The sequence below is a fragment of the Narcine bancroftii genome, chromosome 4 (genome assembly GCF_036971445.1).
Source record: "Narcine bancroftii isolate sNarBan1 chromosome 4, sNarBan1.hap1, whole genome shotgun sequence".
Taxonomy (NCBI): domain Eukaryota; kingdom Metazoa; phylum Chordata; class Chondrichthyes; order Torpediniformes; family Narcinidae; genus Narcine; species Narcine bancroftii.
Genome location: NC_091472.1, coordinates 223,197,088 through 223,222,437, shown reverse-complemented (window position 1 = coordinate 223,222,437; position 25,350 = coordinate 223,197,088). Strand labels below are relative to the sequence as shown.

Below are 25,350 nucleotides of genomic sequence, written 5' to 3'. Positions count from 1 at the left end.
ACAAATTAAATGGCAAGATTCTTAACAGTGTGAAGGAACAGAGAACTTGGGATCCAAGTCCATGTTGCTGTGCAAGTTAATAGGGTGGTTAAGAAGGCATTTGATGTGCTGGTCTTCATTTATTTGGGGATAGAGGTAGTGTTAGAGGTCTATAGACCAGACCAGACTTGGAGCATTGTATTCACTTCTGGTCACCTCATTATTGGAAGGATGTGGAGGAGATTTGCCATGACGTTACTGGATTGGTGAATATGTTTTATGTGGAAAGGTTGAGTAAGCTCAGGCTTTTCTCTTTTGAGTGATGAAGGATGAGAGGTGACTTATTGGAGTTATATAAGATTATGAGAGTCTTAGATAGAGTGGACAGCCAGCATTTTTTTCCCCAGGTTTGCAATGGCCAATTCCGGAAGACATTCTGTTTAAGGTGAGTGGAGAAAAGTCTAGGGCAGATGTTAGAGTGAAGCTTTTTACACAAAGAGTGCTGGGTGCCTGGAATGCATTGTTGGGGATGTTGGTGGAGGCTGGTACATCAGGAACATTTGAATGACTCTCCGATAGGCACATGGATTAACTTGGAGTAGGTTTACATAGGTTGGCAGAACATCGTGGCTAAAGGATGTATGGTGTGCTATGATGTTCTATGTTCTATTAAATCACATGGGATCCAAGGTGAGTTGGCAAATTGGATATAAAATTGGTAAATTGAATGGGAGATCACTTCATTGAGCACCATGCTCTGTCCACCACAATAGCATGGATCTCCCAGTAGCCATCCATTTCAATGCCCCATCCCATTCCCTTGCCAACATATCTGTCCATGGTCTCATGCACTTCCAGACTGAGGAGACCTTTAATTGAAGGAAAAATACTTCATCTTCTGACTGGGCACTCTCTAAATGGATGGCATTAATATCAACTTCTCTGGTTTCCATTAAACACTCACCCCATCGCCCGCCCCCATTTTTGTCCCCTGTCACCTTTCCCCCAGTTCTGTCTCTCTTCACTTTTCCCTCTGTCTCCTTTCACAGAGCCAAAATCAATTCTCACCTTTCCTCTTATGTTACAGAATGGGTAAATAAAATTATGATATATATCTTAAAAAGATGTAAGATTGTGAGATTTAGTTGTTAGATCACTTTTCACAAACAATCATCTCAAGTGTCATGCAGGAATAGACTTCATGCCTCTACAAGTAGGTGTTGATGGACCAGTGTGTTTGTACAGTGTCCAGGTTCAAGCACTGAAAGTCTTTTGCTATTAAGAGTGGTGCCACATTATAGTGAGAGTCTAGGAGGTTGCAGATAAGAGCTCTCAGACCTAGACCAGAAAATAGCATGAAAAATCCAAATTCCAGGACAAAAAAGAAAAAAAAACTCCTGTCTGAATACAAGAGGAGGATGAGAAAGCTTCAATCAACAAAAAAAAAATTCAGCAAGAAAGTGGGCGACCCGACAAAAATCCGAGGCAAGTAAAGGAGCCTCGTGTCGGGAGTAATGGGGGTGCTGACCCAAGAGCCATCAAGAAGGATGCAACCCCCTTCACCTCAGCATCAATGAGAGTTCCACAAACAGGCTGTGCCCGGAGCAGAGGAATGATCCCCAAGTACAGAGAAGGCAGTAAGAGCCTTGAAGCAGGCAAACAGGAACAAGGGGGGACAGCTGCCTCTCCCTCGCAGCTCACGAGTTCACGCACCAAGTAGCAGTCTCCCTAACGCCCGGGGTCTGCGGGTTTGAGTGGAGCCAGCGTGAGCTCGGGACTAATGAGCTCCGACGAGGATGCTGTGGAGGTGGATGGGACAGCGATCACGCCAATTGCGAGGGCCATCAAGTCAGAGACAAGGGTCAGCAAGGCGACAGCGGTAATGGTGGCGGTCAAGTGTGTGAGGGACCCAGCCATGAGGCCAGGAGAAGTTGGAAGGCCGGGTTGCTACAGAAAAGGGAGGAGGGCCCGGAGCCCTCCTTAAGAGATATTTTACAGACTCTGACCCAAATGGAAAATATGTTGGAGAAGGTAGTGTACCGAAGGGCCAGAGACATGTCAGAAAAATTAGACAGGATGGAGGGGACTTGGTAAATATAACAGGCAGGGTGACTGAGGTAGAGGATAGATTGGGGGCAGGGGAGAATAGAATTACCACAATGGAGCAAGAAATTAAAGGTCTCCTCAAAGAAAGAGATGAGGTTTGGGAGAAGCTGGACTTCCTGGAGAACGTCACAAAACACTGAAACATTAAAATAGTGGGATTGAAAGAAGACTCCAAGGGGGGGAATCTCATAGAGTTCCTAACTAAATGGATCCCCAAAATACTTGGAAAGGAGGCACTGGGAACCCCCATTAAAATAGAAAGAGCCTTTAGAGCCCCAATCCCTAAGCCAGGACTGGGACAAAGACCCCCGTTGATCCTTATAAAGCTAGAATATTTTCAAGATTGTGAGAAAATATTAGGGGTGGCGGCAAAAGGGGCAATTCAGAGGAGAGCTCCCTTGGAGTACAGGGAATCAAAAGTGTTCTTTTATCCAGATATTAGTGCAGTTCTGCTCAAGAAGCAGAAAGACTTTGAACCGGTCAAGCAATCGGCAAAGCAAAAGGGATATGATTGTGTTCTACATCATCCTGCTACCTTGAAAATTATGTTGGCGGGGGAGGGGGGGAAAGACATTTTTTACAGAAAAGAAGAAAGCGCATCAGTTTATAAATACTCTGCCAGTACTAAATGGAGGACCAAGTGGAAAAGAATAAAAGGGGCAACAAGATTTTTAAAAATTATTAAAACTGATAGATTAGGAGGACTTGGATTTATGTGTTATATAAAGAATGGGCTTTTGGCTGCTTTCTGATTTCAAAAAACAAATGATGATAAAAGATGTTATATGTAAGCCTCTGGGGGGTTCTGGGACTGGACGGGTGGAGGGTGCTGAGGGTGAGAATGGAGAATCATGGTGACTGCATGGTAAAGGGTAATGGCGGTGAGAGGAGAAGAGTGACTGCAGAGGTGTGAGCGGAGGATGACTGAAACTTGTGTGTGGAGTATGTGTTCCCTTTTATTATTTGGAGGGGTATGGTTGTGAGTGGGTATGTATGCTGTGGTATCGTGGGCAAATGGGTTTGTGGTGTCCTTTCTTCCCCAGTGTCTGTCACGGCTTGGATAGAGTGGAGCAACGGGAAGATGGTAAGAGATTGGGTCTGCGGGAGTGTGGAGATGGAGGGAAAACATTTAGGGAGGGAGCCCTGGTGTAATGGCTAAAAGTGTAAGTATGCTACTTTCAATGTTAGCGGCTTAAATGGGGTGGTGAAATGAAAAGGGTCTTGGCACACATTAAAGATGGGGATAGATCTGGCCTTCCTCCAAGAGACACATTTAACTGAGTGGGAGCATCAGGAGCTAAAAGGGGGATGGGTGGGTCAGGTCATATCCTCCTCCTTTGGCTCAAAGGCAAGGGGGTAGCAATTCTAGTGGGGAAGAGTGTTCCAGTGCAGGTGCAGAGGGTGATTACAGACAAAACAGGAAGATTAATTATGGTGCACTGTCAGATATATTCAGAATCCTGGACCCTAGAGAGAGCTGAATTTGATAGATGTGTGGCAGAAAAAGCATCCAAGAGAGAGGAATTACTTGTTTTACTCAAAGCAATATGATTCCTTCTCTAGAATAGACTTTTTTCTGGCTTCAGCCCATATAGAGAGTAGGATCATGGAAGCTGAGTATGGGGCAAGGTTTCTCTCAGATCACTCCCCCCAGTTTGACTATAGAAATGCCAGATAAGCAGGACACAGCATACAGGTGGTGTCTTAACACTCTGTTGTTTAAAAAGCCGGAGTTTTATAGTTTCATAGAGCTGAAATAGCCCTGTTCTGTGAGGCCAGCTGCCCCTCTACTCAGATAAATTCCTTCTGTGGGACACCCTTAAGGCATACTTGAGGGGCCAGATAATTGGGTACACAAAAACGGTCAAGAAAAATTATATGAGGGAGGTGAAGGAATTGGAAAAGGACATTACCCAATTAGAGAGAGATTTTCAGAAATCAAGCTCAGAGGACCACTATAGAGCTCTTACAAAAACAAGAAATTGGAATACAATATTCTTCAAATGTATAGTATGGAGAAGGCCCTTACGAGGTCGAGGCAAAAGTATTATGAGTTGGGGGAAAGAGCTCACAAGGTCCTCGACTGGCAGTTAAGGGCAGAACAAGCCTCTAGAACAATCAATGCAATACAAACAGGGAATGGCCAGATCTCATATAAACCAAAGGAAATTAATGAGACCTTCAGAGTATTCTATGAAGGATTGTATAAATCTGAATTGACGGGATTCTAATCGAATGGACAAGTTTCTTGCCAGATTAGATCTCCCAAATTTAAGCCCGGAGAAGCAGGAGGGACTAGACCTTCCTCTTACAGAGGAAGAGCTGGGGAAAGCATTGAATGCGCTACAAGCTGGCAAGTCTCTGGGGGAGTATGTATTCCCTCCTAAGTTCTATCGAGAATTTAAGGATTTTCTAATGCCTCTGTATTTGGAGGTGCTGGACTAGGCAAGAGAGACACAGACCCTCTCGGAATCTTTTGCAACAGTGATTGTTACGATGATCTTAAAGAAGGGTAAAGATCCACTTTTGCCTTCTTCTTATGGACCAATCTCCCTGCTGGATACTGATTATAAGATCCTTGCCAAGGCCCTGGAAAACAGATTGGCACTACATTTACCAAAATTAATAAATAGAGACCAGACAGGCCTTGTGCAGGAGAGGCAAGCAGCGGATAACATTGGCAGGCTGTTGAGGGTAATGCATCTGGCACAAATTAGAAATGAGAAGGAATTGGGTATTTCCTTGGATGCAGAGAAGGCTTTTGACAGACTGGAGTGGAATTTTTATTTAAAATGCTGAAGGTGGAGTTAGGGGCAATTTTTCAAAATTGGATTAGGACGTTATACCATGCGCCCAAGGCAAAGGTTACGACCAATGGCCAAATCTCTTCAGCTTTCCCACTTACCAGATCTAGTAGACAAGGGTGCCTGCTGTCACTGACTCTCTGAATGGCTGAGGTCATTCGCCAGGATCCAGACAGGGCTATGGGAAACTCTCCGGGTATAAGATCAATTGGGGAAAAATTGAGGTGATTCTGGAGAGAGTCGAGGAGGATTTAAATAGATGGATGTCCCTGCCCCATAACATTAGTGGGAAGGGTTAATTGCATCAAAATGAATGTGTTGCCAAGATTCCAGTATCTTTTCCAGACATTGCCTGTGCTGTTGCCCCAGGCAAGAAATTCGGGGTTTCTTCAAACAGTTGCTAAACAAGGTCAGAATGCTTCTCTGGAATGGTAAGGTGGCAAGGGTCAATATGGAAAAATTAACATGGGATTACAGTCTAGGTGGATTGAGGATGCCAGACTTTAAAAAATATTATTGGGCAGCCCAGTCGAGATACACTGCCTCTCTCTTCCAGGGAGGAAGTCTACCATCCTGGGCACAAATTGATCTGAACCTGGTTGGCAAGAGGATGACAGAGGACTTTATTTATAAATGGGATGCTAAATCCACATTAAAACAAGTAATTAATATCTGGAACAAAATTAATCAATATCTGAATACCAAAGTGGGGCTGTTCCCAAAAACACCCCTGACTCCTAATAAATTAATACCATTAATGGTAGGTAACAAGATCCTGGATACCTGGTGTCGTAATGGCATCAGGTGCATGGAGGACTGTTTCGAGCAGGAGCAATTAATGTCGATTGAGCAACTCAAAAATAAGTATTTTGTCAAATCAGATATTCCACTACCTTCAAATAAGATATTTTTTACGGGACGTATTGTGTCCAAGTATGGCCCTACCTCAGTTCAGTGCCAATAGAGACCATGATTCGAAGGGGGAATGGAAAGAAATTAATTTCTGCAATGTATTTTTTGCTCCAGTTGGATGGACCCAAATTGGACCTCCAAAGATCGGGCTTGGGTATTGTAATTGATGAGGGAAGCTGGTCTGATTTATGCTGGGACAGCACAACCATCAATGCAAGGTACTGGTTGGTGCAATATAATTTCTTGCACCAGTGTGCCTAACTCTGCAGAAAATAAACAGGTCAAAGCCAAAACTCTTGGACCAGTTTTCAGATGAGGCATGGCGACTGGGACGTTCGTGCACACAACCTGGTCATGTGCCAAGGTGAGACTCTTTTGAGTAGAACTAGGCCAAGTCCTAAGTAAACAATTCCCACAGGACCCAGAGTTATTCCTGCTGGGAAACATAATGGACATAAGGATTACAATGAAGCAGTCCAAATTTCAAATCCAATTTGTGTTAATCGTATTGGCAGTGGCCAGGAAGTGTATTGTGGCAACTTGGAAGTCCAATTCTAGTCTTAGTATCGAACAATGGAACAAGGAAATGCAGAGCTATGTTCCCCTGGAGAAAGTAACATAATCTGAGAAGCAAATATGACACTTTTTGAAGGATCTGACAGTCATACGTGTCACATAGGCGTATGGCAGTGGTTGATTCCCCTAGTCCCTGTTGTGGCATCCTCTCCCTCGCACTAATCCCGATCAAGGAAGGTGAGGAATATATAATCGGCTGCCTACCGAGCAGCAACAATCCCTGTTCCCTAATTATTATTTATTACCCTGGTGTAAAGTTTTCTGTTGTTGGTCGAAGTCTGAATGAGCTGTTCTGTGTTAGATGTGGGGGGGAGGCTGTAAAATATGCGAGCTTGTGTATGCAGTCAATAATGAGAATAGAGAGTATGTAAATTGAATGTGAGCTGCCAGGATGGCACTAACAATGTATATGGCTGTACAAGCTTGTGTGAAAATATAAATAAAATATTTTTAAAAAGACTGGTGCCAGAAGTTTAAATTGCCGGTTGACGGTTGCTGTTCTAAGTGGGGTCGTCGTTTTGTAAACAGAGAGAAAAAGATTCATGCTTTGGGGAGACGGAGACTGAGAGCTTTCTGCAGCAGTTTGTGGTGAAGGCTGTAAGTTGGCAGACCTGCTGCACGACCCCATTTCAAGATGGGCTTTTAATTCTGAGTTCAACCTATTCTAAATCTCTGTAGTCAATTACAGAGATTGTGGCTGGTTATTATGTTTCTCCTGAAATAGGGGGAAAAGAAGAACTCCTTGTGGTAACCTGGAAAAAGAGGTTATCTTTTAGAAAAACCCAAGAGGGGGCAAGTTTCTTTGGCAAGACACTTCAGTGGCTGATTGAAGGAAATCAGTTTGCATGTGTCCAACGAACAACAAATAACTCTTTCTGAAACCAACAAAGACCTTCCTGAGTGGTAACAACCTAAGTTAAAGCACCAGAGCCTGGTGAATATGATAACTGTTTAATTCTGTGCACGGTATGGAAGATTGCCTGATACCAATGAACTTGGAGAAGTGAAAAGTGAATGATTGGACAGTGAAAAAGTACTTTCCTGAACACCTAAACATTACATACACGTGCACTCAGAATTAGAAGGGGGTTAATTTAGGTTAAATTAGGTTAATAGTAATAAGTTAAATATTGATCTTATATTATGTATTAAGAAAATTAAAGCAGTTTTGTTTAAGTAGCCATTGTCTTGGTGAATTTCTATTGCTGCTGGTTTTAAAGTCCTTTGGGCTCCTAACACTTATCATATCCAATTAACACCTTTTGTTTATGGTCTGGAATCCTATCCCCACCCCACCACCAAAATACTTCTCCATTCCCTCGTCTTTAATTAAAGATGCCTGCCTGATTTTGGCTTTCACTTTGAAGAAGCCCTCAGGCCGAAACATTGGCAATATATCTTTACCTCCTATGGACGCAGCGAGACCAGCTGAGTTCCTCCACCATTTCTGTGTGTGTTTTACTGGATATAAAATTAGCTTGGTTCAAGAAGATGGAGGAAAGGGCCTGTTCCTGCACTGTACTGCTATGTTCTATGTCCTAATACTGAATAGAATTGGTTCCCCCAGTATGATTTGCAGCTGTATCAGCAATGGGAGGACTTGTTCTATCACTGACTGCTGAGAAACAACGTTCCACTCACAGTTCCAGCCCTCTGAGCCCACCCGAGACAGCGTCTACCTGCAGATCGGATTTGCAGCCGACATTCCCAAAAGTTGCCATCTCTTGTAGTAGTGGCCAGAGCTTGGTTACTCTCTCCGCCAAGGCCAGGGGGACCAGGATAGCCTTCTTCAAACCATCCTGCATTGCTGCTTCACGCCTGCAACAGGAACAAATACGAGAGACCTGTCACTTGGAATTGTGCTGATGGATCAGAATGGGCCAGGCAGATACCTAAATTGTTACCTTTCAGCAAAGACACATCAGAAATGAGGGTGGGAGGAGGGGGAAGATGGAATGTGAGAGGTGGGCACCATATCTAGAGATGGGGTTCAAGTGATGAAATGGGATCTGCACAGCTGGGATCCCAGTCTTGGCTAGGAGGTGCTGGTGAAGATTCTCTTTACATTGTGCTACAGCATCACAATAGGGAGTGGTGTACATTATCTGCAAAATAGTTGCCCCTAGCAACAATCCACAAACTAATGCACAAGGAATGGGATGACAGAACACTGACACAGATAACAACATATTAGAAGAGCTTGACCTGCAAATTACTGCACGGCTGTCGACTTTGAACAAAGTACATGCGTCATATAGAAGAAATTGTAATTAAATTTCTTCATTCTTCAGCTGATTTGCACTAAATCCCATTTACTGTCTGACAGTGTATACCCCCTCCATTCAATGCCACATTTGTCAGCCCTGACTACAGGGCCCCCGCAGTGACACAATGGCGCAGGGGGCTGCATGCTGCCCTAAAGACTGTAGTGCAGAGCACTGCAGCACCATTGTCCAGGATGCTGTAGGGGAACAACAGCCCCAACACAGGCATTATTGACAACAATGGTGTTCCCTGTGTATCACATAATGGATCACCATGTTGACAGAGACACCATGGGAACAAGAGCCAAGGCTGTGCGCAGGGCTAATAATCTGGAGGACTATGAATCTGGCAGCAGAGGCTTACCTTTCTCTTTCCACTGATGTCACTTTGGGCATCTTGAGGGCAGCCTGAAGAAATATAAAAGCCCATGAGACAATACAGCACAACAGGATGCTGATGGATGCAGAGGCAAACCACCACCAATGCAACCGTATCTCTTTATTGATCTGGCAGTTGTCACCAATATTCTCTGGAAGTTAAACATTATTTGAAAGCTGTAGTTTCAGCACCAATAATCCGTGTTCCTCCTTCCATCCTCGTTTACACCTGGTAACCCTTAGACCACCCTGACCAAGACTGGTCTGGAGAGATTGAGATACAAGAGGCTGGGACTTTTTCTCTGGAGCATAGGAGATTGAGTGATGCCATTACAGAGGTGTAGACAATCATGAGGTACATAGATAATATCGCAATCTTTTTACCCAGGGTAGGAGAGTCAAAAACTAGAGGTCATTGTTTGAAGGTTGCGTAAGTTGTGAGGGGAAGATTTAAAAGGGACTGGGATCAACTTTTTCCCACATGGAAGCTGGTGGGTGTGTGGAACCTGCTGCCAAGGAAAGTTTGTAAATTTAAATTTAGACATACAGCATGGTAACAGGCTCTTTCAGCCCATGAGCCTGTGCTGCTCAATGACAGCCAATGGGCCTACAACCCCCAGTATATTTTGAACAGTGGGAAGAACCTGGAGCATCTGATGGAAACCCATGCAGACACAGGGAGAACGTGCAAAGTTCTTAAGGACAGCGCAGGATTCAAACCCAGGTTGCTGGTCCTAGGTTAACCATGCCACCCCAAAGTGGTAGAGGTGGGGACAATTACAACTTTTTAAAGATATTTAGACAAGTACATTTATAGGCAAGATTTAAGAGGGATACCAGCCAAATGTAGGCAAATAAAACTCATTTAGGAAGATAGCCCCTATGTCATTAGTATGTTCGGAGGCTTGTTTCCATGTTGTATGATTCAATATGGAAACCAGTGTTTGGGTCTGGGATGGGTGATGGTGTCAGTGGCAAGCAAGACTCCTGAAGGGCCTCGGGTGGTTACAGCTTTCCAATCGCATTCAGCATTTGGAACCAAGGGCCAAGGAGGGTGATGGATGTGTGCAGCTTGGGTTCACCGCCGGATTGGGTAAGAGGCGAAGGCAGAGGAGGAGATGGTGGGATGCATGCACACTCACGATCTCTGAAGGGAGTCTTTTTTGTTTCTTTCTGGTCTTGATAGTGGCACAAAGGAACACAATTTTGTGTATTTTACATACACGGCAATAATGGAATCTTGATTCTTGATCATAGGCAGCATGCAAACAGGCTCTTTGGCACAATCTGCTCAGGCTGACCATGAAGTCCCACCCACGCTAGTTCCACCAGCCTGCATTTGGCCCATGTCCCTCCAAACCCATCCTATCCATGTATCAGTCCAATTTTTTCTTAAACATTGCAATGGTATTTGTCTCTACCACCTCCTCCATCAGCTAGTTCCATATCCCGCCAGCCTCTGTGTAAAACAGTTACTACTCTGGTTTTTGTTAAAACTCTCTCCCTTTACCTTGAACCTATACCCTCTGGTACTGATTCCCCTACTCTGGGCAAAGGCTCTGAGTGTTCACCCAATCTATTCCTCTCCCTGCACCTTCTCCAGCTTGACAACATCTTTCCCATAATGCACTTACCAAAATTGAACTTGATACTCCAAATGTGGCCTCACCAACATCTCACACAACTGCAACATGACCTCCCAACTTCTGTACTCAGTACTCTGAATGATGAAGACCAATGTGCTGAAAGCCTTTATGACCACCTTATCTACTAGGATATATCTGCTTATGCCTGCCCCAAGCTTCCATTTTGCTCTCGACCTGTGTCTGAATTTCCCTGGTCACCCAAGCTTCCCTGTGCTTGTATGTCTGACTCTTCACTCTAACAGGTACATACTATCCTGAACTTTGTCAACACATTTTTAAAAACATCTCATTTTCTTAACATTCCTTTTCCTTCAAACAACCAGTTACAATATGTGCAAATTTCCGACTTAAACCTTCCTTGCTCAAGTTCTGAATTTAAACTCGTCATCCTGCCTGGTCTCTCTCTATAACTATCTGAAACCTAATAGAACAATTGTTGCTAATCTCCAAAGACTCACCCATCATCACTTGTCTCTCTTAAATACCCCAAGACTAGATCAAGTATTGCCCTCTCCTGTGTGGTACCCTCTATATATTGCTGGAGGAAACTTTCCTGAACACATTCGGCAAATTCTACCCCACCTAAACCTTTCACCCTTTGACTTTTCCAGTCAATATATGGAACATTAATATCCCCTGTTATAACAACCATATTGAGTGTCCTGGCCAGCTGCATCAGAGCATGGCACGGTTGCTGCAGAGAAATGGATCAAAGGTCAATCCACAGTGTGGTAGAGAGGATCACCTCCATCAACGTGAACTCCCAGGGTCGTTGTCTGAAAAGGGCATACAAAATCATTGAGGATCCCTTCCACCCTGCACACAGCATCTTTCAGCTGCTCCCGTCAGGGAAGAAATACAAGAGTAACAGAGCCAGCACCACCAGGCTGAGGAACAGCTTCTTCCCACAGGCAGTGAGAATGCTGAACGACCAAAGGGACTGCTCACACTGACCATCCGAGATTTTAATATTTATGAAACAATATTTATTTATTTGTACATATAAATATTTGTCCTGCATGTGTAGTGTTTGTCTATATGTGTGTTATGTCTGGTTGTGTGTCTACGTGTTTTGCACCAAGCACTGGAGAACACTGTTTCGTTGGGTTGTACTTGTGCAATCAGATGACAATAAACTTGACTTGACTTTGACCTCCAGCTGGTAGCAATTCCCTGGCATGTTTGCTCCTCTCATTCCCGTAGACTATTTGCTTCTTCAGGGTTGAGCAGCATGCAGAAAACATGTTCTTCCTCCTACATATGTTTACCCAGCTGGGAATAAATAATTCCTTGCTGGATTTATCCACAACTGTCTTCTATTTATTGCTGCTAAATTTAGATCTGCTAAGACTGGTAATGTCCCCTGTGAAAACTACTGGATTTAAAAAAAACTATAATTTAAGAACTTTTTGGTCATCCCTCCAAAGTAAAGAGCTTTAAGCCTGCTCATTAAATACTCCAATGTTTTATATTTTAAAAAATTTAGACATACAGCACAATAACAGATCTTTTTGGCTCATGAGCCCATGCTGCCCAATTAACCTACAACCCCTCTATGTTTTGGAGGGTGGGAGGAAACCGGAGCACCCGGAGGAAACCCATGCAGACACAGGGAGAATGTACAAATTCCTTGATTCGAACCCGGGTCACTGCCACTGTAAAGTGTTGTGATAATGGCGACACTAACCGCGCGACTTCGTAGTCCCTTTTTTGCATCCTCTCCGAGGCTTCGATTTTTTCTGTGAAAATCACAACTGTGTATTTTTGCTTGTTAAAACAAAGATTGTGCAGGTTGGCTCTTGGAGTGTAAAAAATGAGAAGATGTTGTTGCAACAGGGTATTCTAATGGGGGCTGGCAGGGTGCATGTCGAGGGAAAGTGGGAGTCCACAGTGTACGCTTTGAGAACAACATTTAAGTTGGAGGTGGGAGGAAGTTCTCAGAGGGTGATGAATCTTTGGAATTGTTAAACCAGAGAGGGAATCATTGAATATATTCAAGGCTGTGTCTAAAGGGTGGGCGCGAATTTTGGGGAAAAGGCAGCAATTGAGGCCGAGACCAAGATCAAATCAACCAAAAACAAAACTAGAACACGCCCGAAATGCTCAGAAAGCCAGGCTCCACCAGGGAAAGAGAAATAGAGTTAATGTTTCAGAGGAGTGACGACTCGGCAGATCAGTGGTGAATGGCAGAGCAGGCCTGCAGAGGGCAAGGCTGTTCCTGCGTTCATTTCTCGTGTCCTTACATGGCATTGTCATTGCACCTTCCCTTTCTAAACACACCACAGCATTTCAAACCCCAAGATGAGGAAATCATATTTGGATGTACAGCCACTGCCGTAATTCTGAGACATGCTGGCCTATTTGTCCACAAGCAGCATTATAACTCTGTTTGAAAAATGCCTCCCATCACTGCTCATTTTGGACTGTACAACTCTCTCATTTTTCACCCATGTGGAATCTCAATCGCACTGCCCGCATCGACGGCCTCAGATACCACTTCAAATAGTTCAATCAGTCGTCAGTCAGTTCCCCACACGTGCTGACTAGACTTGCTTAAACCCTGTCTCTCTATGTTCAGGTTAATCCTGCCATGAGCTTGTGATCATTTTACACAAGGATAAGTGACTATTTATTATCTAACTTCTTTTTGTATTTATTGTCTCTTTTTAATTTAATTGGATATTCTGACAGTGCTTCTTTGCAATTGATCTTTTTGCAAAATACCAGTTCGGCTGAAAAACTTTGTACAATGTGTACGACAATAAACTTGTCATTATGAACCTCACTTACCATGTAGCTGTTGAACGCGTTGGAATCATCATCCACCATAGTGATAAGTTCGTTCATGGTGTGATGGAATGAAGTGATCAGCCTCCTCATTATTCCATCTAGATGTTCAAACTGTCGTTTTCCATAGGTCATATGTCCAACCATCGAGCCCAGCGCCGCACCCTGGTGAACCAGATCAAGGAGCAGGGAGTGATAATTAATCATGAGCAGTGTGGCCAAACTCCTGTCACAGGGCTTACACAGTAGGGCAGGTGTTTCAAAGAGCTGCACCAACGGGTGACAGTGGCCCTGACTTGTGGTGAGATAGGATATTATGGGAACCGGTGCAATGGATGAGAGTGCGGAAAAAGGCAGAAACTAATGGTTCTGGTTGGAACAAGTAACTCAGTTCATAATTTGTTGGCATATGCCATGACCTGATAGGCTAAGGACAGTTCATTTTAAAAATAGCCAAAACTTTGATGCATGTGCTCCTTCTTTATGCCTAAAACACACAGGTGGGTGTAGCTGTTGATTGTCTGCGTGAAACCACACCCATTGGGCAACTGACCCAAGTCCCTCCATGCACATTCACCAGAACGTGCCTGACATTTACTAAGTATCCATTGAAAACCTCACGAAAATGCTGGTGAGGCAGAGCTCCTTGCCTCGGCTGGAGTGTGCAACCAATAAACCACGGAACATTCACAAGAAAACATGAGGGCAGCCTGCACAGTTCAGCAATATCAATCTACAATGGATCTATAAAATGGGGCAATTTCTTGTATGCGGCATCCCTCATCACTGGATCTCCCCCATTGTCCATAGTCCACACCCACCATCACTGGATCGCCCCCACTGTTCACAGTCCACTCCTACCATCACTGAATCTCCCCCACTGTCCACAGTCCACACCCATCTTTACTGGATCTCCCCCACTGTCCACAATCCACTCTCACCATCATTGGATCTCACCCACTGTCCACACCCACCATTACTGGATCTCCCCCACTGTTCACAGTCCACTCCTACCATCACTGGATGCTGAACCACTGTTCAAAGTCCACTCCCACCATCACTGCATCTCCCCCACTCTCCACAGTGCACACCCACTGTAGTGTGGAGAGTCATGTGACCTCTCCGTCTGGAACCTACTTGGAAGTTGCATCACTTGCCAATTAAGGTTGGACTCTGCCCACCCATTAGTGTACACCTGACCATTGGCCCCTTTAATTACCTAGTGATTTCCTGGGCTGGACCCTCCAGTTTAGTGGACTATAAAGTCCACCATGTTCAGTAGCTCTTGCTCTTTGGTCCTGAGATGCACTCTGCTCTACTCCAGGTCACAAACTGTGGATAATGCTGGAGAAGTCATTGATAAGGTGTGAACTACATGGGAATCAGGGCTGATAAATAGCACTGGAGCCATGCCCATGTTAGTTAAGGAATGGCGGGTTGTGTATTGTAATAAGTCTGTTACAGTAGTTAGTATCGCTAGTGTGGTCCGATGTGACTGATTATACTGTGTTTTGTGATTGAGATCACCTTGAGCATGCTTTAATTACGATCCTTCCTGTGTTCAGACTCGTTGGTCTTTGAACCCACCAAACTTTTATCTTCCCAGATAACAACCACAAAAAACTATTTCTGGAGCTATGTCTGTTTTAATAACATCTTATCCTCTTCCACCACCCACAGATGGAGCAACAATGCACTTTTTAAACAATACAGAAGTGGCACGTAACCAACACTCACAACCCTGCTCCAGGGCACTGGATTGTGGGGGTGACTCTTGGCCCTTCTCAGACTTGGATATACAAACCATGGCAGCCACGGCAGCAGTGACAGAACCTCCCCCGGGAGCAGGAGTCCGTGCTCCAACGCTTTGGATAAATTCCTGCAAAGGAAGAGAAACCAGGCAGCCTTCCTTCTCCTCCTGCATCATGTACCTGATGAAGACGGTGAGACAAGAAATGGAAATTAAAACCAGAAAATTGCAAAAGTCAGTGCAAGAATTAGAAAGAGAGAGTAGTACTCTGTCCTCGGTGCATGAATCTGTCCTTTGGTCAGATTCGGTATGTCACCAAAGCTCTCAAGATTTTCTACATGTACCGTGGATAGCATTGTGGCTGGTTGCACCACAATCTGATGTGGATGTACCAATGCACAGGACAGGAAAAAACTACAGAGTTGTAAACTCGGCCTGCAACATCATGGGCATCAGTCTTCACTCCATCGAGGACATCTACAAGAGGCAGTGTGTTAAAAAAGCAGCCTCTATCATCAAGGACACTCACACCAGCAAGGCTATGCCCTCTTCCCACTGTTATCATTAGGAAGGAGGTACGGGGGCCTGAAGGTGAAGGTACAACAGGTTCTTCCTCTCCTCCATTGGATTTCTGAATGGACAAGGAACCACAGACACTGCCTCACTTTCTCTTTTTTATTCATTTTTGAAATGTAATTTATAGCAATATTTGCACTGTAATTCTGCCACAGAACAACAGATTTTGGGACATGTTCACGACAATAAATTCTGATTCTTCTCTCTCCACAGATGCTGCCTGATCTGATGAGTCTTTCCAACATTCTCTTTCATTCACTTCAGTCTTTTTGTTTTTGCTTTTCAACAGAAATGGAAGCAGGAATGGGTCGTTCAATCCTCTTTGCCTCCTCTTCTAATTAATTAGATCACGGCTGAACTTTTCCCTCATACCCCTTGATTCCCTTAATATTTACACGTTTCACAATCTCCGTCTTTAAATTACTCAGCAACTGAATCTCCACGGAATCCCTGGTGGAAAATTTTAAAGATTCACCACCTTGTAGGGGGGGTGGGGGTAGGGGGTGGGAAGAAAATTCTTCCTGTCTCTGCCCTGAATGGTCAATCCCTTAATTTGATTCTTTTTAAAGATAGCATACATGGAGCAAGCTTTCTGGGTTCTCCCAGATTATTCACTGATGTTTAAAGAAAAGCTGAGAATGGTAGACCTCTCAGTGATTTCCTGCACAATACTTACTCAATTATTTTTTCTTTAGCATTGAATGGAGTGAGAGAATCCAGTCCCAAACGACTTACTACCTGCAGTGAAGAAGATAAACGTTAATACACTGTCGGGGCCAGGACTTGGCCATTCTTCCCCTCCACAATTTACCTCAACCTCACTGCCATAATGGTGTGACATTTAATACTCAGTCTAATTTAAATTATTGAAATCAGCTACATCACAGCAACAATTTTCATGTAACTGAGCTGTTTGATGACAGCTTCTCCTACTCCTGAGGTGAATGTGAAATCCGCCTTAGCATGAATTGAATGGATCCTAGAGAAATGTCCATCCATTGACTAACCTTATCTAAACAGATGGAAGAGAAATTCTGTGTGAAGGTTGGTTGGCACATTTCTCACATCAAACACTGACCACAGTTCTAGCAGGAGTAGGCCTCTCGGCAATCAATCTTGGTCTGCCATTTAACTAGATCGGGGGTGAGCTGGCCATAACCACAATATCCTTTCATCTACATTTTCAAAGCATAAATTTGCTTTGTAACTCCGCTTCCTCTTTGACAAAACAAGTACCAAAGGCTCATCTGTCTTCAATAGATGAATTCTGGAAGCACAACTTGCTTGCCCTTGTATTTGATGCCACAACTCATGAAGTGCATGTGCCTTTCTATCTCCGTGGTTCTGCTGATTATCTCCAGCATTTTCAAAGTTCCTTTTATTGTCACATAAATAGAACATTAAAAATGTAACATACCTGATAGAGTTGCCATTCGTGTTGCCTGGCACCTCTTACAGTACAAGAGAAAGGGAAGCAAATGAGAATTCCTTCAGTCACTGAGTGTCCGTGGATTAACCTCCAGCACTTTTGCAGCCCCACAGACTCTTGTTCAATCCATCTCCAGATCCAAACCTCTGACCAGAAATGACCAGGAAGCCTTCAGCGCCTGAGGCCCCTCGGGAACCCTTCTTGCCCTTAGCACCCTCTTGAATCCCGGCTCTGATACCTGGTTCCCATGAACCAGTTTCCAGTAGCTCGTGCAGGTCCCCTGACCATAAGTCACTTGCAGCCTTTGTGGAACCCTCAGCCGCTGAGCCCCTCACTGGTCCACGGCTGAGATCACCATCACGTAGGGTCATCTCCACTGCTTCTTCTTCTCAATGGGGGTGTTCTTCCCATTTCTGCGGTTGCAGGATTTTATCTATAAGCACCACCGGGTATGTACGGAGCCATCAGCATTAGGACTGGGTGGTTGAACCCTTTGGAGCGGTGCTATGTCTCCGCTCTTCCCATGTCCTCACCAGCAGCAGGGCTGCCATTACAGCACCACCTTTTTCTTCATATCTCTGGTTCCTGCTGATTTCCTTTGCTTATGAGTTTAAGTCCAGCCTTTACAAAACTTTATTCTAGGGACTGAAACCCGTGGTTTTAGTGAACTTGTGAAAATAATGCAAATCATAAATACAACTCGTTACAAACTTTTTGATGAAAAGAAGTGGCCACCACATCACTGTGAGAGCACACAGAAGGACACCATGCAAAGTCAATCTCAGGATGGCAGGTGTGATATGAAGGGTAGTCCATTGCCTGCTGCTTAGCCACACTGGGGGCACTCGTGTGCTGAACCCGTGTGACTCCTGAGGAACTGACCTTGACGTAGTCAGCCGAGGTGAAAGCCCTGCCAAACCACACCTTGCAACAAGGATTGCTTTATATATGGAGAACTAGGTCATTCAACTCAGAGTCTGTGGCAGCTCTGAGGGGAATGATCTCCTGGCACCTCTGCAATTTATTTTTTTTCACGCACATCCATCAACTCTCCTTTACATTTTTATTTTGCTGTTGTTCTGAACTTATTCTCATAAAACTGAAAACTGGGGAGCTTTCTTTACCAGGACTCGTGCACTAAAGCAGCTATTCTCAATGGGGGCCAAATCAGACCGCCGGGGGGGGGGAGCACACAACACATTTAAAGGGGGTGGTGGGGAGAGGCATGAACTGAAATCATAATTTTTTTTAATGAAGTTATTGTAGCTCGATCGATGACCACACGCAGACACGAAGCACATGGCCAAAAGGCTTTAATGTCCTGAAACCTCCAGCATACAACTACATTCTTCTGGCCCGGATGCAAGGCTGGAATCGAGGGAGAAGGCTAGGGCTCTCAGCTTTTATTGGGAAACTATGGGGAGGAATTACCAGGTCAGTGACGGGCCAGCCTGAGCAGTCCAGTGAGGCCCCCACCTACATTACCGTGTTCCACCACAGTTCTTAAAGAGAGAAGTACGGAAGAAACCAACTAAATGTGATTGGTTCACAGGGAAGGGGGCCCATAAACTTTGAGCAGAGCCCTGAGGGAGCCACAGCCCAAAAAAAGGTTGAGAATGGCTGATGTAAAGCACTGACCATCTGCTATTTGATAAATTTAGGGCTTGTTGGATCCAAGTATTAGAGTTCTGAATTGGGAATGGCAGAAAGGAATGTGAAATAGAACTCCTTGACCTGGAGTACAAGAATTCTTTATCATTAATTTATGGGAAACCTGTTTAAAAAAAGCAGCCAACTGATGATGAATGAAGTGGCCACACTTACCAGTCTGATTTGGTGCAGCTCCTCCAGAATAAACAAGTTTTCCTTCTTCATGTAAAATTCTGCAGCCTCCATTATGGCCTTCAATGGGATGAGGCCTACAATCTGAGAGCCCACCACAGGCAGATTTAAATCCTGTGGAGCAAACAGAATTTATCTGCTGCGAAAGTCAATTAAGAGCATTTAATTAGCAAGTAGGTTGCTGATTTGTTTATGAATCTGAAGTACCAAATATACTCGTGTAATCATTCAATTTTTTGTATCACTTTCTTGGGCCAAAAAATGGGGTGGGGGGGTCAACTTTTACACAGGTCAAACTTTTGAACATGGTAAGTATCTGTGTCATTCAAGGCATTGGGAGCTCAGAAAGTTGGGATTGGGTGGTAAGTCTCTGGTGGGGAGTTCGGATGGGCGGGGAGCTGGGGCGAGGATCTACCGTCTGGAGTTTGGATGGGCAAGCAGCCAGGGTGTTGCGGGTTCAGATGGGCAGGTGGCTGGGGTGTGGATCCGTGGTCGGGAGCTTGGATGGGCAGGCAGCCAGAGCAAGGATCTATTGTCTGGAGCTTAGATAGGCAGGCGACCAGGATGGAGGATGTGTGGTCAGGAGCTTGGATGGGCAGGCAGCTGGGGGTTCAGATGGGCAGGTGGTCGAGGCTAGAATCCATGGTTGAAAGCTTGGATGGGTGGGCGGTCATGGCAAGGATCCACGGTTGGGACCTCAGAGAGGTAGGTGGCCAGGGCCAAAAATACGGGCTTGAATTTTACACAGGTCATAAAACACCCAATTTTGGGGCCAAAAAAGGTGGGGGGGGTTGACTAGTTCATGGTATCATTGATTATATGAGTTTATACGGTATTTTCCCGTTGCTAAAGGAACTCACCTAAGCCCACAGAGATCGACATCAATAGCTAACAAGTAATCGAGCGACATTATCCAGCAGGAAAGATGTGATTGAGCCAGAGAGGGTGCAGAAAAGATTCACAAGGATGTTGCCAGGCCTAGATGGCTTGTCAGTCGAGACTTTTATCTGGAGCAAAGGAGGCTGAGAAGTGACCTTTCAGTTAATTACATCACAAGGAGCATAGACGGTCACAGGCTTTTCCCAGCATTGGACAGTCCAAAATAGGTTCAAGCCAAGAAGGGAAATTTTAAAAGGGAACCTGAGGGGCAGTGTTTTCACAGAGAACATGGTGGATATGTGGAATATGCTGGTGGAAACATTTGGACAGATTCATGGACTGAAACAGTTTGGAGGGATATGAGCAAATGGGACTAGCACAGGTGGACACCTCAGTTGGAATGGATGAGTTGGGCAGAAGGGCCTGTTTCTATCCTGTACAACTCTATGATTCTACCAACAGAGGTTATGCTTGTGGCACTATTTCCAAGTTACCTCAGCATCCTTACGAACTTCTTCAAATACTGTATGCAGTGCAGTCACCTCAAAGTCAAGCAGGTTAGTGGACACCTGGGCAATGTTGGCCTCTTCCAAGTACCAGCCAATTGCCTGCACTTTGTTCAGACGCCCTAGCTACACAAAGCAAAATATGAGTCAATGAGACAATGTTAAAATGGTTCCAAGGTAAACGTTAACAAACGGCCTTCATCTAAATAAGATTTAGGTTCAGAAATTTCAGAGCCACCATCTCAACTTTACTAGTTCTCACAATCCCTTTGTAACTGGGGTATCAATTCTTGATGAGTAATTGGGTATCTGATGGTTCCAACGTGGTGTGATTAGGCAGCTGATAGTTCTGGTACAGCCTTTTATCTGATTGTTCAGGAGATTGATGAACAACTGTTGAGTGCTGAGGGTAATATACTAGGATGATGCCAGAACTTGAGGAACTGAGTAGTAGGATTAGGACCTTACTCAGAGAAAGAAGGGAGATTTGATAGATGCATACAAAATTATGACAATGGCAAGCAGACTTTTGTCACTGAAATTGGGTGAGATAAGATGAGAGGACATGGGTCAAGGGTAAAAGGTGTAATGTTTAGGAGGAACATTTGGGGGAACTTCGTCAGAAGGTGGTGAGTGTGTGGAATGAGCTGCCAGTGGAGGTGGTGGATATTGGTTCGAGTTCAAATTTTAAGAGAGGATTGGATCGTTACATGAATGGGGAAGGTGGGGAGGGCTATGGTCCAGATCCAGGTCAATGGGACTGGGCAGAATAATAGTTTGATGTAGACTAGATGGGCCAAAGGGCCTGTTTCTGTGTTTAGTGTTCTATGGCTCTATCATTATCAGTTGAGGACTGGTTTTTGGAAGAGTAGACCATTCTCTGGTTGCTGCACTGTTTCTAGTGGGTACTGCAGGGACAAATGACAAAGAGCAGGTTATAGTCCAGCATCCACAGATATCTATAGGTTATAGACCAGTGTCCATGGATATCAGGGTTATCCAGTATTTATGGTTATCTAGGGTTTGCAGACCAATATCCCAAAGTGTCGCACCTCAAACTTGTCCAGATTAAACTCCATCTGCGCCATTTCTCTGTTCCGTGACCTGTGGTATTATTTAATAGTCTGCAATTCCACCAATATTAGTGTCATCTGCAAATTTATTAACCCACCCAACCTCTTTTTCCTTCAAGTCATTGATTCCTGCAGAACACCACTGGTTACAGGCCTCCAGCCAGAATAACACCCTTTCCACCATGACTATCTTCTCTGGGCCAGGCAATTTCAAATCCAAATGATCAATTCACTGTTTATCCTATATATTGCACGTTTGGGATCAGCCTACTATGAGGTGTCTTTACTAAAATCCATGTAGATAACCTCCACTGCCCCACCCTCATCAACTACCTTTGTCACCTCCTCAAAAAACTCAATCAAATTGGTAAGATATGACCTCCCCCTCACAAAGCCTTCTTGACTGTTTCTAATTTGACCACAGCTTTTCAAATGTGCACAAATCCTATCCCTAAGTATCCTTTCCAATAGTTTCCCCACCATTGATGTGAGGTTCACAAGCATGGATTATTCCCATTTCCCCTCTTGAACGAAGGTACACCCTTGACTACTCTCCAGTCCTCTTGGACCTGACTTGTTACTCATGAGGATACAAAGATCTTTTTCAAGGCCCCAATGATCCCCTTACTTGCCTCTTTCAATAGCCTGGGAAATATCCCATCAGGCCCTAGGGATTGTCCACCTTGATGCTCTTCAAAAGGCCCAACACCATCTCTTTCCTGATCTCAAAATGCTCTAACACATTCTCCAGACCCTGCTCCCTATCACTATCCTTCATGCCCTTCTCTCCATCTTTTCTACATATTTGGATGTTACAATGCAGATTTTATGGGTAGTTAGAGAGTTATAGTTCAGTGCCACTAGGTTCCTGTGGGTTAAAGCACATTTGGACAGTTACATGGACAGGAAACGACTCAAGTGATATGGGTCAAGTGCAGGCAAAAGGGAGTAGGTCAGATGGGCAAGTTGGCCAGAGTTGGGCCAAAGGGCCTGTTTCCATGCTGTGTAGCTCTGACTGTGCAATATTACTAAGTATCTGTAATCCTAATGCCGAACTTTGTTCCCAGTTGAGCCAACATCTGCACTTGCTCATTGAAAGGTTGGTCCAAATGTTAGTCAATCCAGCCGGGCTGTAATTTCAGTCTGGATCCCAGTATATAATATGTTACTCTCCTGGGTCTGAAATCAAAGGTACTGGGTGAAACTTGCATTCACTGACATCATGTTATTACTTTTCTTTGAATGGACTATAAAGTGAAGCAGGTGGGAGATCTGATGCTCCTTCCAATATCATCAGCTCCCACATAGCAGGTTGCTTTGAAATTGATTTGGGTAAACTGGTCCATCTCCTGATTGGAGGACAGGCACCCCCTTTTATTGTATGGCATGTGGCTGATTTTTTTTAAAGAACAGGATGGACCTTCTCAGGTCTCATGTGGAGGATGCCATAACACAGTGAGTTTTCACTAAATAACACCAACCTGGTCCTTCCCTCGGCCCTGCTCTCGGATGTTCAGCGCGATACGGTGAGCTTGCTCTTTTGTGCTCAGGAGGTTGACATTGTAGGCAATGAGGAACCTCCGTGCTCCAGTGACTGTAGCCCCCCAGCGTGGGATGAAGATTGCCGCTCCAAAATCAGGAGCCCAGTCAGGATTCTGCAGCTGGAATGCAACAAGGTGTATTATTATACTCGAGCTGCTGGGCTTTCTGGCACTGTGGCCTGCTTTTGGACCCAAGACACTTCCAGAGACAAACATCATCCTGCCCTGCTCCCACACCAACCTATTTGTATATTGAACCACTAACTTTAACTAACTGCGAGACTGAAAAGCTAATCCTGAAGATACCATGGAGGAAATGGCCAGGACATTCAGTGAAACCAACACAGAAATAGCACAGTGAAAGATACACGCTGCGACGCTTTATCTCAAGACTACACTTGTTGCCATATGTGTACTTAATATTTTTCTTTAGTTTTATTGAATATATATACGTGGATGTGGTTTTAAGATTCTTAAATAAAATATTCAAAAAAACACTACACTTCTATAGATGCGTGTGCAACATTGTCACTGCAGGCAGTGAGGTTTCCCAAGGCTCAGTACAAGTCCCCTAGTTCCCACAATGTTCATTAATGATTTGAATGAAGGGGCTGTAATTAGGAAGTCTGCAGGGGTTTGACAGTGAGGTGGAGACTTCCCTCTCCCTCCGGTCAGATGGGCAGAAAATGACGAATGGAATTCAATCAGAGGTCTAGTGATCCAATTAATGAGTCAAACAAAGTGTGAGAATATACAATAAATGATGGGATACTGAGATTTCAAGATTCTTGGAGATCAGGCCCACAGTGAGGCAGCTAGGTGTAATGGCTCAGGAGGCATAAAGAACATTTTAACCCAACGCCGCTAGCAGATAAGTGGACAGGAATGCATTTCTCTTGATTCACGGGCAGTGTGCAGCATTAATTCAGTTCTCACATCAGGAATAGATCGCGATGGGGTTTTAGAGGAACAGACATTGTGGGAACAAGTGCCAGCATCTACTCAGCACCTCAACACGTCTGCCTAACAAACCTTGGTTTGTTACTTGGTTTAAAGGTGGCAGATTTGATGCACATATTCAGCAAAGAAATGGACCATCACAAGCGCCTCATTTCTCGTGGAAGGAATGAGTTCAGAGAGGACAGAATTGGCAAAGCACATCTGCATGTTCCAAAAGGCTAGATACCAAATGAGTGGTTCAATTTTCCCTTGATTTGTTCTGATCTTTCTCCTGCTGTTCATCTCTACTCTACACAGTCCATACATTCACCATACTGATCTTTCAGTTAACGTATTCTAGTACAAATATATTATCTCGGCTTCATTTGCCTATTCCTGGTACTCTTCAGTATTTGTAAAATATTGGTTTCCTCTTTGATCACCGTGATCAAAGAGGAACCTCTCATACCAACTCTTCAGTAGAGGCAAATTTAATCTCAACATTTCACCATGAGTATCAGAAATTATCAGTAACAGAGGAGAGCTTTCAAAAGTAGACTGCTTAAGATTAAATGGAAGCATTTGACATGCCCAGGAATGGGATTGGATGGTTTTCCCTCTTTGCTACAGTCTGGATAATACCATTCCTCCTTTGCGTACCTTTTTCTGGAGCCCTTCGTATTCACCAGCTCGAATGCTGGGCAGCGCTTTGCGACGCTCATCACGAGCTGCTTCACCATACAAATAGACTGTAAGAAGAATAATCATGTTGTTCAATCTGACACAAACATGAATTGTCAATTATACAGGGCACAACCTTAACTTTGAGGAGTATTATTTCTCAGCCCAGCAAGTGCGACCTTTGTCTTCCTCCAGTCTCCTCCCGGCACTGATTGCTTGGGAGGACCAAGCAATGTGGTGGGTGGAGCTCAGCAAGGGGAAGGGATAGGTATACAGAAGCAAGGAGATATGGTTAGCCATGGACATTAATGCACAGCACATTAAAAGGTAATCGGAAAGACTGATGCGACAGTGGAGAAACACAAGCACCCCAGGTGCTGGGATCTTGAATGAACAAAGAGAAGCAGAAATTCTGCCTGGCTTGCAGTAAAAAGAATCTCAGGGTTGTATGTGGCATCATGTATGCACTCTAACAATAAATCTGAACTTTGCGGAGCCCAACAGGTCAGGCAGCATGCACAGAGGGATATAGTTGGTCAACGTTTCGGTAAGTACCCTTTATTAAGACTGAGATAACCTGGACAGAGCCACTGTCACACCCACCCAAAGGAACATCAGACGCAAGGCGCCAGCTCTGGGAGACATGCAAATTCACCAATTATAACCAAGAATTAAGGACTCA

The 25,350-nt window shown here is 44.4% G+C and overlaps 1 protein-coding gene across 5 annotated transcripts in view; it reads right to left on the bottom strand.

Annotated features, from left to right (window-relative positions):
• The window catches only part of ftcd (formimidoyltransferase cyclodeaminase), a 50,230-nt gene that overhangs the window by 6,278 nt on the left and 18,602 nt on the right, over positions 1-25,350 (bottom strand). For 3 of the 5 annotated variants that reach the window (XM_069934050.1, XM_069934052.1, XM_069934048.1), the window contains exons 4-12: positions 24,648-24,736; positions 22,989-23,168; positions 20,423-20,560; positions 19,032-19,163; positions 16,455-16,516; positions 15,257-15,383; positions 13,456-13,617; positions 9,006-9,049; positions 8,057-8,195 (exon numbers count right to left, since the gene is read on the bottom strand). In XM_069934050.1, coding sequence (XP_069790151.1) covers positions 8,057-8,195; positions 9,006-9,049; positions 13,456-13,617; positions 15,257-15,383; positions 16,455-16,516; positions 19,032-19,163; positions 20,423-20,560; positions 22,989-23,168; positions 24,648-24,736 — 1,073 coding nt within the window. Of the gene's footprint in view, positions 1-8,018; positions 8,196-9,005; positions 9,050-13,455; positions 13,618-15,256; positions 15,384-16,454; positions 16,517-19,031; positions 19,164-20,422; positions 20,561-22,988; positions 23,169-24,647; positions 24,737-25,350 lie in introns of all 5 variants that reach the window. The other 2 variants (XM_069934049.1, XM_069934051.1) reach the window with 1 other exon arrangement.